The sequence below is a fragment of the Phaethon lepturus genome, unplaced genomic scaffold, assembly GCF_000687285.1.
Source record: "Phaethon lepturus isolate BGI_N335 unplaced genomic scaffold, ASM68728v1 scaffold16179, whole genome shotgun sequence".
In the NCBI taxonomy this organism is placed as follows: Eukaryota; Metazoa; Chordata; class Aves; order Phaethontiformes; family Phaethontidae; genus Phaethon; species Phaethon lepturus.
The window spans coordinates 15,332-28,257 of NW_010561383.1; the positions used below are offsets into that span (position 1 = coordinate 15,332).

Below are 12,926 nucleotides of genomic sequence, written 5' to 3' on the forward strand. Positions count from 1 at the left end.
TGTGTTCCCAACCTCATTTTCTTCTTCAGCTCTATCACCTACTGTTCTATCAATTCTTCCATCAGTGCAGTCTTTGCTTTCAACAAGTGTTTCCTCCAAGACATTTGTAACCTTCTTTTCAGTGCTTTCTTCTGAGTGCTGGAGTCCCTCAGCATGACTCTCCCCATTTATCTCTTCACTAAGCAAGCCTGCTGCTGTCACCTCTGGTAGCGCTGCCTGATTAGAAACCAACTCACAGCTCTCACTTGTAATGTCGGCTTCCCAATCCATGTCATTATCGCTCAGGCCATGGCTAGTTTTAAGATCCTCTCCTCCTTCCTGTTCGGGTGCAGCTTTTTTCAGTTCATGCTCTGTACCTAAGTCACTAGGCATTTCCTGAGGCATCTCAAAAATCTGATGACCTTGCAGAGAGCCCATCTCAGAGTTCTGATTTCTCCTTGCACATAAGTCATGGTGTTCAGCCTCCATACTAACAGGCTGTTGGACTGCTGTGCCTGCGGTCTCACTCTCCTTGCTCAAGTCATCTGCATCATTATCATCATTTGAAGAAGCACTCCCTGATACATGTTCTGTAAGGCTTTGAATTTGTTCTGCAAACCTACCATCTGGTAACATTGCTGGTGACAGGGCATCATGTTCTTCAACCATTTTTTCTGCCTTTGCATCTCCATCAGCATGCAATGTCTGTACTTCCTGCTCCTCAGACTCCTCTCTGTGTTCCTCATGCTCAGTATTCTGCAAGATTTCTCTTTTCCCCACATCCTCCAAAATCTCATTTTTCATGTCCACTTCATTGGCTTTGCCTAAAAGACCATTGAGAAAGTTGAAGGGACCACACCATAGCACCTACCTCCCCATTTAAAACCAGAAAGAGAATGAATCAAAGAATAGGTTAATAGAAGATCAGCTTTTGCCAATTACGTGAGGCAAAGCAGCAATTGAATTAGTAAGGGTCTGAGGTTTTTGATCAGTGAAATTCCCCACCACCCTCTCAAAGCAAGAAGTCTCTGGTGCTGGCTTGTGTTTTTGTAGAGCAAAAGATTTATGCCCTTGGCTCCGTGAATTACAGCTTTTGTCGATGCAAACAACTGTTTCAGGCAGTGCAATTTAACAGCAATACTTGCAGATGTAACACTGACAGTAAAGATTATTTTTTTCTCAGCAATATTATCTACAACTTTAACCCTAACACCACTCTATGCATGCAAGAGCGTGTGTCTGATGCCATTATAGTGAAGTAATCAAGGATTATTCAGTAATGTTTTATTCCTAAGTATAAACAGGCATCAGCAATGTATGTGACAAATGTAAAATCTGATTGGCAAGCAAACGGTTCAGCTGTTTAACACTACCAACACAGACCAAAGCTCAGGCACTTAATGCCCCTCACAGCCACTTCATCCACCCAAAGGGATGGGGACTCCTGTGGGTTTTGGGGGGCAGTTCTGCAAGTTTTTCTTCAACTTTGATTTAGAAGCAACAGGTATTAGAACAACAGTGTTTGTGGTTTCAGCAGTTAGCTTTTGGGTCTATGTTGTACCTATTTCCAAAACAAAAAAAACACCCAAAAAACCCCAAACAAAAACCAAACCAAAACACAAAACCCCAAAAACAAGAACAGAGTAAGGAGAGACAGAAAACACGTTACATTTAAAAAATACACCCTTACCTTGGTTTTGGTGTTCCATATTGTTTCCACACAAAAACTGAGTGAGGAAAAAGCAGCCAATAGCTAAAAGCAAGATAGTTTGCACTTGCAACAGCTGACTGCCTGTTGCTATCTATTCGTATGTTCATTTAGAACAAAAAAACAACAGAAAGATCTCTCATTTCCTTTCCTTCCACTAGTATAATAGTTCTCTGAGAGGCCATTCATCACAACTGCTTAAGAAGAAAGTTTTTGCCAACCAGATTTCTCCTTCCTAACACTATCCGTCTCAGAGTTATCTTCTTTGAATTTAACAGTGTTAATCCTGTTATAGCAAGTAAAAACGTTGAAGTGTTAATACAAACTGGTCAATAGTACTAGATACCAAGAACAACTAATTCATGCATTTGTGTATTTTAACAGTGCCCAGCACTGTTGTTCAGACACTTACAGTTTTCAGGTACATAAATGAACCAACGTACAAGTTCTTTATAGGCAATTAAAACACCTTTTTTCTGATTCTTTAAGATACATGATGAAAGATATTGAACAACAGTAGGATTATTCTGGGATAATTTTCCAAATTCAGGGTTTAAATAGTAATCTGAATGATTGCTACTTATCTGGAATGTAGTACTTGTATTCTCACCCTTTGGCACCTTGAATGGAAAATGAAGTTTGCCTTTGCAGGAAACTGTGCAATATACTTGAAGTGATAATAAATATTAAGCAGAAAAATGCATAGGAAGTGATTCGACAAGAAGCATGCTGCGTGATGTGTTAATTGTCCCACTAACAGACACCCAGACTCCAAGCAAAGATGAATGAATGGACAGACAGACAGAATGATGTGAAAGGATACACAACACTTACCTAGCATTCCATCTCCTCCTGTCTTTAATGCCTGCGTTGTGCCTGGAACATTTGTGGAAGAATCCAAGTGTCCTTCATTATCAAGAATGTCTGATGTCTCCCCATTGGTGGCGACATCAGAGTCTGGGATTATTCCATGTTTCTGTGGAGAAGCAAAAGAAACAGTTTAGAGCCTGCTGCTCAGAAAGGGGAGGACAGTTCAGGTGTTCTTGTCCTTGACATTCTGAATAAAGAGTTGCTTCAATCATTCCATTAAACATGGCTGGAAGTCAGAAAAGAGGACAGAATATTACAGTTCTCAGTTTATCCATTAGGACAGAAAGCATGTGATCCCAGCTCTTTTTTTAAAACATAAATCTGCTGTGTAAAATGTTCCTCAGAGAAGCATCTCCTACAAAAGCAACTACTTAATACTATAGTCTATACTGAGAGCTCACAATCAATAATAGGGGGAAGGACGACTTTATATAGAAAATTCCTGAAATGGCAACTTATGGACAAAACAAAATTGAGAGTTCTTGCTACTGAGCTAGATTCATATTTTCTGCGAAAACATACAGGAGTTGAATAAAGTTTCTTTTATTCCTCTTGCATACCTTCAGTTGCTCCTTCAGCACAACCACTTCATCTCTAAGGTCATCCCGCTCACTCCTTATGGAATCAAAGAAATCTTTCTGCCTCTCTAACGCCTGAGTTCCCAACACAGACAGTGGGCGAGGAGATGTGAAGAAAGGGAGGGAGACAAGTAAAGACCATGAAAAGTAAATGTAAACAAGAATGAGTAGATTTAAGATATTCAGAGATTCATGGAAGTGGTATGTATGAAAGAGGCAAAGTTTAGAGATTAAAGGACCAATTTTGCATACACACAGATTAAACTTCAAGTCCAAGAAACGCACAGCTTGCTTAAGAACCAGGAACTCCCACTAAAGGCATTCAAAGCCCAATCCTTTGGATTGGGAGGAGGATCCATTTTTCATTCTTATCTGCTAGACAAGTTAATTCATATCCATATTACTTCAACATGCACACTAAAGACATAGTGCCATTCGCATGTGTTAACAGAGGGGCATGCAAGCAGGCCCAGCAGATTTTAATAGTCTTTTTATTCCGTGGGTTACCATCACGGGTGCAGTACGTTTCAATTAATTTGAAAGCTGCCACTAAGTCATCTTTAGATTGGGATGTACCATGTGCAAATGCATATTTTGACATCGAACCTCTCCAGTATTTCTAATAGTATTTATATAATACACAAATAGAACAGTAACCAGAAAAAAAAAAATCAGAAAATTTTCAGTTTCAAATTGCTACAAGTTATTGGACATGACAAGCACGGGCAAGCTGCCAGATTTCTGTCCCCTTCTACATTCAGAAAGTCTTTCAGTGCTCATCATTGGAAAAGAAAGCCATGATTTTCTTTAAGAGTGGGTTTCCATTTGGCTTTGACAAAGAGCGGTGGGCAGGCATTAGAAGCAAGGGAGAATTAGAGACTTTCATCCTGCTAGCCCATAAATAGCACTATTGCTTCTGTATGACACTCCAGTTTTTGCTCAGTCGGCAGGCTAAATCTGAATAAGCAAAAATTCAGTGCTGATGGAACTGCATTATAAATAGCACTTCCTTTCTCAACATTTCTCAAATACAAATGGTGCACCACAGCAAACAAATTATCCTAGGGTTTGAAATCACACCAGTTGCTAAGTTTTTCTTGGATTTTATGATACCGGCCAAAGACAAAAATCTGCTATTTGCTAGTTCACTGGTAATATAGTAAAACAGCCACACCAAGCAAAGTCACTAGAGAGGATTTTATTCATGGAGGTTTTGCAAAAGCAGGGTCAGCTGGAGAATGACAGTGCCACACTGAACACATTTGAGGAGTTGACAAGTCCTACCCCTATTTTTTTGTCTTTCCACTCTATTGTCTCCTGAAGATCAGATATTTCCCTGACATAGCTCTGCTGTTTCTGTTGCAGCTGTTGGATTTCCTGAGAGACAGGAGCAAAACAAGAAGACAGAAAGCAGGTAATAGGTTAAAAAAGAAGGTTAAGATTGCAGTGATGCCAAAGAACGAAAAAAGTCAGGTGCTAAAGTAAAAGAGTATCTACACATACAGTTTTACAGTTTCTGACATCTCAACTAAACCTACACTGCTAAAGACAATCTTACTATCCGTGAGATGACTTAAAACAAGTTGGACAGTTCCATTGGTTTCCTCTGAATTCCCACAAACAGCTGTCTGAAACACAACTTCTCATATTATGGGCAAGGCAAAAAAAAGCAATCCACCTTCAGATAATACTTACGAAAGTACTATTTCTGTTTGTCAGCTCTGAACCTGTTTGGCCTGAAACACTAGTTTCAGGTGAGAAACTTGCGTGGGGAATAAAATTCTCCATGGGTCACCTTCTACACTCCTACTGCTAACTGGGAGCATACCAATCAAAGAAGCCATTGAAAAAAACATAACAAACAAAAAACATTACTTACTGCAAGCATTTCTTCTCTTTGCTTCAAAGCCTCTTTGATTTCCATGAACTGAAACTGCAATATGCTATGAGCATGCTTCTCCCTCTCAAATTCCTATGAATAATGAAATATTAATGAAATTTTTATTGATCAAAAATAGCATCCCATAAAAAAAAAAAAGAAAATAAGCCCAAACACAAAGAAAATGCTTACTGCAATGCTATTCTTGAATATTCCTCTAATCACATTCCCACAAGTGTATAATTTTTATCTTATTTGTCCTTTTTCCAAGAAACTATTATTCCATCAAATACCGAAGCGACAGACATCATCTAGCCAGTTTCCTAAGTTGAGCAGCAGGCTGTGAGCGGATAACTTTTACACCCAGGTCCTACAGACTTCACAGATGAATGGATGGGAATTTAACCAAATCTTTCCACATATCCCTGTACTAAAAGTTAGCTAGACATTGTGAACGTTAAAAAACCCAACAAGACCACACTATATCTTCCAGGAACTATCTGTTTTGAAGAACACTATAGTGAAATGCTGCAAGCTAAAGAGTCAGTTCCGAAAAGCTAACACAACCCACAGCTTTATTATTTAACATCAGCTCACTAGCTGTCAGATGCTGAATTCATGTAAAACTTAATTCAACTCTCTACCAAGTAGCTGCCTTAACGATATACACAGCCTTCTGAAGATAGATGTGTGTAAAAGTACTCCAGAAGTCACTATGAACAAACCTCCAAATTTACTTTAATGATGGAATATAAAAGGACATGCAATAACATCAATATAGCCTTACATCTCTGCACTTCTTCACAAATTGCTTTATGAGACAGAAACTTAGGGAAGATTCCCATTTGTGTGATCGCAACCACATAATATGCTGCTATTTCACTTGCTTTAACAGTAACTAAAACAATAACTTATTTAAAATCTTGAATAGTAATTTGCTTGCCTCCTCTCAGTGGTCTCTGTGTGTCCCCCCAATATTTCCCTGTTAAGTAACATGCCATAGCTATATACATACTTTACTTTTTTCTTCATATTGCCGCCTGGATTCTGCCAGCTGTTCTTCTAACTCTAAGAGCGCATCCTTTAGGGTATCTACCTGGTACATGAAATTTGTTTTTTCATTGTCTAGTTGAGCATTTGACACCATAGCCTTTTTATATTTCTCTTCAACTTCGGCTAGAGAGTCCTGCAAGAATAAGCAATCGCAGACAGAGTCAGTTATAAAAGACACTTTTTGCCAACCAAGATCTTCAACAAGAAAACAACGTACTAAACCACAGGCATGCCGAGTGCTCCTACTGAAACCAGTGCTAATAGCGTGCCAGAGAGACTTACCAACTGTCCCAAGGTGAGGATAACCTCCCCTGTGTTCCCACCAGACGTCTGTCTACAAGCAAGGAACCTTACCTCAGGACGGCTAAAACGTTTCCTGCTCTCTGCTGCTTCAGCTTCTGCCTTCTCAGAGTGTTCTTCCTCCTCCCTCCTCCCCCTGCCCCTGCACACTGGCAGCTCAAAGCAGCTGCTGAAGATGACAAGTTGGAATTTTTTTTTTTTAAAGGTAAACTGGCCTTGATTTAAGATCATTTTAGATGATCTTAGGCCTTAAATTAAGGCAGTTTGGCAGCCACCTCACACAAATTTCAGGGATGCTTGCAGTGTGGGAACTGACTCGGGAATTAGAATTTGTTATGAAAAAGCTGCGGCTTGTGTGTCCTGATGTATCATTTTTCGTTAGGTTTCCTATATCACATCCCTTCTTCACAAATTTACTCTGTCAGACACAATTCTCAGGGTCTCAAAAGCCTATTCTATCAACTTGACCTGAATAGAAGATACTGAAGTATTTACAGTAGCAGATGATGGCAAAACAAAGATAAGGATCATTTTGCATGTTGTCCAGTCAAACTTTGCAGTACTTAATTTTAATAGAGAAACAAGAGAGTTACATAAACAAAACAGTGCTAATATGCAAAGGAAGACACTCGTGTCAACATTTTAGTTTACACATCAAGCAATTTCTCTTGGAACTTCAGTAATTCTAATAATGACACCTAAAGCACAGATGAGTTTCATATACATCCCCTTCCATTCAGTCAATGGAACTGGGCATAACAGTGGTGAGATGATCACAAAATTACGTTCGAAATCAGTTTAGTTTACATTTCGACTGGCAAATAAGATAATTAGTCTTTAAGGACATGAATATATATAATTCCAAACACAAACTGTGTTTTGGTGCACTTTCCAGCCCAAGGATGGGAAATATCAAGTATAAGAGAATAGCCAGGATTTGGAAACAGTGGTAGGATTAAACCTCAGAAATTAACTGGAAAGGAAGTATATGCATGTAAGAAATTAAGGCAGTTGCTGCACCACGCCTTCAGCATGCTATGTTTGGTTCTCCTAGTATGTTTGGTTTTCTTAGCATCAAGCAGTGCAGCTTAGGTCTAAATCACAATAAAAGGCAGTCTAAGGGACACAAACTGAAAAACTGCCTACATTTCTTTATGCCGTGTGATTATTTTATTACACAGCAATCGGGGAAAAAAAACAAAACAAAACAGGGTTTTACAGAAAAAGGGGCAAACTGCTCTTTTTCCATCGACAGCTTACTTAAGATGGCAGCATCTTCACCTGTCACAGTGTTGAGCTGATGACACAGTCAGCGATTACTGTTGATAAATGTGGCATTTGATACCTGGAGGTCTGCATATATATTTGCAAGACTGCCTTTTCCAAAAAAGGCAGCTCATGTTACTGCTCACTTACAAGGTGGTGGTACGTGAATGCACAAGTTAGTTCTTGCACCAAAATTTGTTTATGGCTTCATGAAAGCGGCAAGCACCTCCTTTATGCCAGCAGGTGTGAGCGTTCATCCTTCACAAGAATGAATGTTAGACTTCATGTAACGAGCTTTGTTACACAAAGTTTTATTACAATAATTGTTTAAGGGTGTCTTCTGTGATCTAAGTATGAAACCAAAACGATAGTCATCACCACACATGCACAACTTTCCAAAGGCATGCTGGACCTTACCAAAACAAAATGTAAAAAAACCCCAAACATACAAGCTTTTAAACTCTGATCTTTCATTGCATTGTAGTACATAAGTTTTAGTTCATCTTCCGATACTGGGACGTTTCCTGGATTGGGAAACTGTTAAAAAAACACTAATAATTTCAATTTGATAGCAAAATGATTACCTTCTCAAAACAGCAAAGACAACACGCAATCATAATCCACAGCCTTTCAGTTAACATGTGGAAGCATTTCTCACCACAATCAGTCAAGGTCAGAACAGATACTTTGCCAGTTAATGAAGTGCTTTTCACACCATTTACAAGCCCTCCCAGAAGAAAAGCATGCAAGGTCAGTTCTGGGTCTCACACCAACTCTCTGAATGTTTAGCTGGTGTTAATGATCACACTCCCAGCCTGCAGTAAACCAGTACCTTCATTTCTTTCAGTCCCTGCATGTATTTGCCTTCTACATCCTGAATCTGGTCCTTTAACTCATAGATATCCTGAGAGAAAGGATGAGAAAGGGGAATGATGCCACTGAAACTAACAGGCAGAAGCGCAGCTGACAGGGCAAAGCAGCTATCCAAAGTTCCCACTGAAACATTTCTACATACGGGTTAAGCGGTCTGATCCTAACCTGAAGCCTCAATGGACAATTACATTTCCTGGTTGGATGTTTATGCTAATTCTGCTCTTGACTAGAAAAAAAAAATGGTATCTTCAACATTAAGGATAAGATGCAGATGCAGCTTCAAAGCCTACAACAATTGTATGCCCCAGCCACACAGCCCTTCTCTACCCCTTTCACTGATTATCCCCCTCTTTGAGGAATTCTGGTATTAAGGGTACGGGCTGCCAAAGCAAGCCTGAAATACAGGCTATACTAGAGATGTAGGAAAGACTACAAGAAAACCATCCACCACAGTAAATTTAATTACAAGGCCTATTTCACAGTCTCTCTCCCCTTTTGTCCTTGGTCACCAGCAAACAGCTATCGTTCAGCTGTTTTACAGTGTTGAAATTGGGACAGACCTGCTTGTATCTCAGGTCCTAATATAAATTACAGATGTTTTAACTGTAACTGGCTGAAATTTCCAGAGACTTGCAAGTCATGTGCATGGAAGTTAACAGAATTCACAGTCCCAATTGTAAAGTAGCCTTCCAAATGGAACATTAAAAGCCAGATTAAACAGCCAATTTACCTATGGACTACACAGACTTGCACTCAATGATACAAACACTGGATTGCGTAGCTATTTGCTATTTAAATGTTTCTAACTTCATGGACTCATGAATGAGATTACAAACCCTCCCCAAATTAGCATCTATTAAGTGCACTGCTTCTTGCATTATTTCAATCCTCCTATCAGTGTGCTATATTGAGTCCATTTCCTATTTCATTAGGTTAGGATGAGATGTGTCTGTTATGATCAGTCTGACCTGCTATCATATGCCTTAGGACTTTACCCAAATATTCCTGCAACACACACTAGCTTCCCAGCAGCATCTCTCTAATAAAGCTGTTCACTTTTCATTTACAGCATACGATTCATTTGGTCAGAACTGCGAGGAGGGGGAGACAAGACAGTTTCTTACTTGGGAAGAAGTCTAAAGGGTATTTAACAACTTAAGCTGGTTTTAAGTATTTCTCACCTTTATTTCTCTAATAGATGCCTCGGTATCGGCTGAGATGGATGTATCCCCACTGCCTCTTCGTGAAGAAGTCCCACCCAGAGAAGCTAAGGTAGCTGCTGATAAACTTGAGACAGTACGTGCTCCCTACAATCACACACAGTTAAAAATAGTTACAACTTTTTTTCTAGATATATTGTGGGTTTGTAGTTTGTTGTTTTGTGGTGGGTTTTTTTTAAATACACAGGTTACACCAACCCTTGCACTTCCAAAATATGCAGACTTCATTAAAGTGAAACTTTCTAAGAAGAAAAATTGAAAGATGAAGATTTAACAAGGGAGACTTATGAAAAAAGGCAGATCAGATGAATTTAAACCCTGTTGTTATAGGAGTTTGCATGAGTTAGCTTCTAACTACTAGTTCTTAATTAGACGAATTCTTTAGGGGCTAGTATCATTATATTGGGTTTGAGTGGCAAGGGTTTGGTAGCAAGAGGGCTGCAGAGGTGGCTTCTGTGAGAAGCTGCTAAAAGCTTCCTCCGTGTCCGACAGAGCCAACGCCAGCCGGCTCCAAGACGGACCCGCCGCTGGCCAAGGCCGAGCTGCCCCCAAGGCGGCCCCGCCGCTGGCCAAGGCCGAGCCCATCAGTGATGGTGGTAGTGCCTCTGGGGGAACACTGTTAAGGGGGAAAAAACTGGCACGCAGGAATTGCGGCAGGAGAGAGGAGCAAGAGTGTGAGAGGAGCAACTCTGCTCCAAGGTCAACGAGGAAGGAGGCAGGAGACATTCCAGGTAACAGAGCAGAGGTTCCCCGGCAGCCCCTGCGGCCATGGAGCTCCACGGGGGAGCAGATCTCCACCCGCACCCGGGGAGGCCCCATGCTGGAGCAGGGGGATGCCCGAAGGAGGCCGTGACCCCATGGGCAGCCCACGCTGGGGCCAGCTCCTGGTAGGGCCCGTGGCCCCGTGGGGAGAGAGAGGAGCCCCGGCTGGAGCAGGTTTGCTGGCAGGACCTGGGACCTCATGGGGAACCCGGGCTAGAGCAGCCTGTTCCTGAAGGACGGCACCTGTGGGGAGACCCAGGCTGGGGCAGAGGAGGAGTATGAGGAGGCCTCCCCCTCCCCCCTCCCCTTCTCGGGAGGAAGGAGCAGCAGAGACAAGGTGTGATGGACTGACCACAACCCCCATTCCCTGTCCCCCTGTGCCACTCAGAGGGAGGAGGGAGAGAAAAGTCAGAAGTTGAGCCCAGGAAAAAGGGAGGGGTGGGGGAAGGTGTTTTATGTTTTAGTTTTTATTTCTCATTACCCTACTCTGATTTGATTGGTAGTAAATTGAACTGATTTCCCCAAGCTGAGTCTGTTTTGCCCACGACAGTAATTGGCAAGCGATCTCTCCCTGTCCTTCTCTTGACCTACAAGCCTTTCATTCTATTTTCTCTCCCCTGTCCAGCTGAGGAGGGGAGTGACAGAGAGGATTTGATGGGCACCAGGTATCCAGCCAGTGTCAACCCACCACAATCATCTTGCCAGATATTTTCAAAACTTGTAATAATAGATTTTGTGGATGCTTCCAACTACCTCTCAAGCCTCTCTCCTTTCATGGATATTTATCTGTTTTGCAAGCAGTAGCCACATTTAACTATTCTACTGTACTGAGGGTTCTGCATGAAGCCAATTTCCCACTACTGCAGTATCCACCTCCTTTTGTTATAATTTCTTTATTTTTACATAATACCATAATTAAAATTTAATAAGCAAGCACAGTATTCATGTGGCTTAGCCTAAAGCAACCTCAGCCAATTGCAGTTGAAGGTCAGCTACTAAACACCTGAATGACCAGCGGTTCATCTTCAAAAATGTAACAGTAGAAGGTTCCAATAATTCGAATTTTTGCCCCCACAATGGATTTAATTGAAGATTTCTGTACACTCCCTGCGATTTCTACCTGCCAGAATGCGAAGAAAGCATTATTGTCAGAATAATTCATAAGATCCTTCTTACCTTCTCAAAGTCTTTTTCTGGCCTTTCCTCAATCTGTGAAACAAAGATTTAGAAGGAGTCATTAATATAATCAATGAAGGACAAGAGAAGGCAGTAAGATATCAGAAAGGGAATTCTTAAACCTGTAGAAGACTTTTCATTAGCAATTTCTATCCACTCAAAAAGCAGCCGGCTCGCTCAGAAGAACGGTGTCCCAACTGGTATGTCGGGGCACAAGGCTGGATAATTCATGTCAGATTTCTAAGCAGAATGTAATTAAGTAGAATATACTTACTGATAACAAACTTTTTGGTTTATTAAATAAGACAGAGGAATACCTTTTTTCCATATTCTACATCACAGTGTTTCAAACATGAAGATGGCACTCGACCTAGGAGTTAACAATGCAAGAATACAACCCCCCCAGATGCCTTTCCCTGGTCATAAGAACAGCTGTATGCAACTGCTGTGCTGACATATGCAGCTACTCCTATTTACTTTAGAACAATTTAAAAATAGGCCTTAAATGAACCCAAAAATAGCAATTTACTTCAGTAGAGAGGTTAAGTTTTTTAACTGAAAGATCAGTAGATTACCAGACCAAGACAGCTTCTTGAAGTTCCATGTTTTTATGGACCTTAACTAAAGAGAGGCTACCTCTGAAGCCTGGCAGCTCATCCTTCCCCATTCCAAAAAAGCAAGGTACCAACTTAGACTTGAAGGACTGTACTGTGTCTGCTCCGCTCACAAAAGTAGAAAAAAAAGAGAAAATAAATTTAAAGCTTAAAACCTCTGATAAGTATTCTCTGCTCAAGACAAAAGCTGACTGTGACTTCAAGCAAAGATCCAAGTAATGCTGAGACTACAAAAACTGAACCTCAAGTCAAATATCAGGGACCAAATATCAGTTCAAAGTCTAAATAAACAGCTCTTTTATGGTTTCAGTACTTTCTTCTGAATTAGTAAATTCCAATGGAGATCCTGCATTGAAACTAGTCTAGAAGCAGCAAAACAGAGCCAAAGTAGCATTTAGGAGTACAGAAAATTACCATGGATACAGACAGCTTACGTGCTTAAAAGGAAGTACAGGCAGCTTAAATGCTTAAAAGGAAGTTACAGAGCAAAAACCATGTACAACTTGGGCAGATTTTTTTTTCCCCTTGATGGGAACCATCCTATCAACTTAATTGCTGCTCTGAAACCAACCAGTATACAAGTTCCCAAGAACAGAAGTTTAAAATAAAGTGTTTTGTCATTACTCACTTTGATATTGGGGGGGGGGG

The 12,926-nt window shown here is 40.7% G+C and overlaps 1 protein-coding gene across 1 annotated transcript in view; it reads right to left on the reverse strand.

Annotated features, from left to right (window-relative positions):
- The window catches only part of LRRFIP1 (leucine rich repeat (in FLII) interacting protein 1), a 66,085-nt gene that overhangs the window by 12,076 nt on the left and 41,083 nt on the right, over positions 1–12,926 (reverse strand). Inside the window, exons 13-20 of the mRNA XM_010293995.1 lie at positions 11,665–11,697; positions 9,688–9,813; positions 8,466–8,537; positions 6,030–6,200; positions 5,015–5,107; positions 4,420–4,512; positions 3,118–3,210; positions 2,522–2,663 (exon numbers count right to left, since the gene is read on the reverse strand). Coding sequence (XP_010292297.1) covers positions 2,522–2,663; positions 3,118–3,210; positions 4,420–4,512; positions 5,015–5,107; positions 6,030–6,200; positions 8,466–8,537; positions 9,688–9,813; positions 11,665–11,697 — 823 coding nt within the window. The remainder of the gene's footprint in view (positions 1–2,521; positions 2,664–3,117; positions 3,211–4,419; positions 4,513–5,014; positions 5,108–6,029; positions 6,201–8,465; positions 8,538–9,687; positions 9,814–11,664; positions 11,698–12,926) is intronic.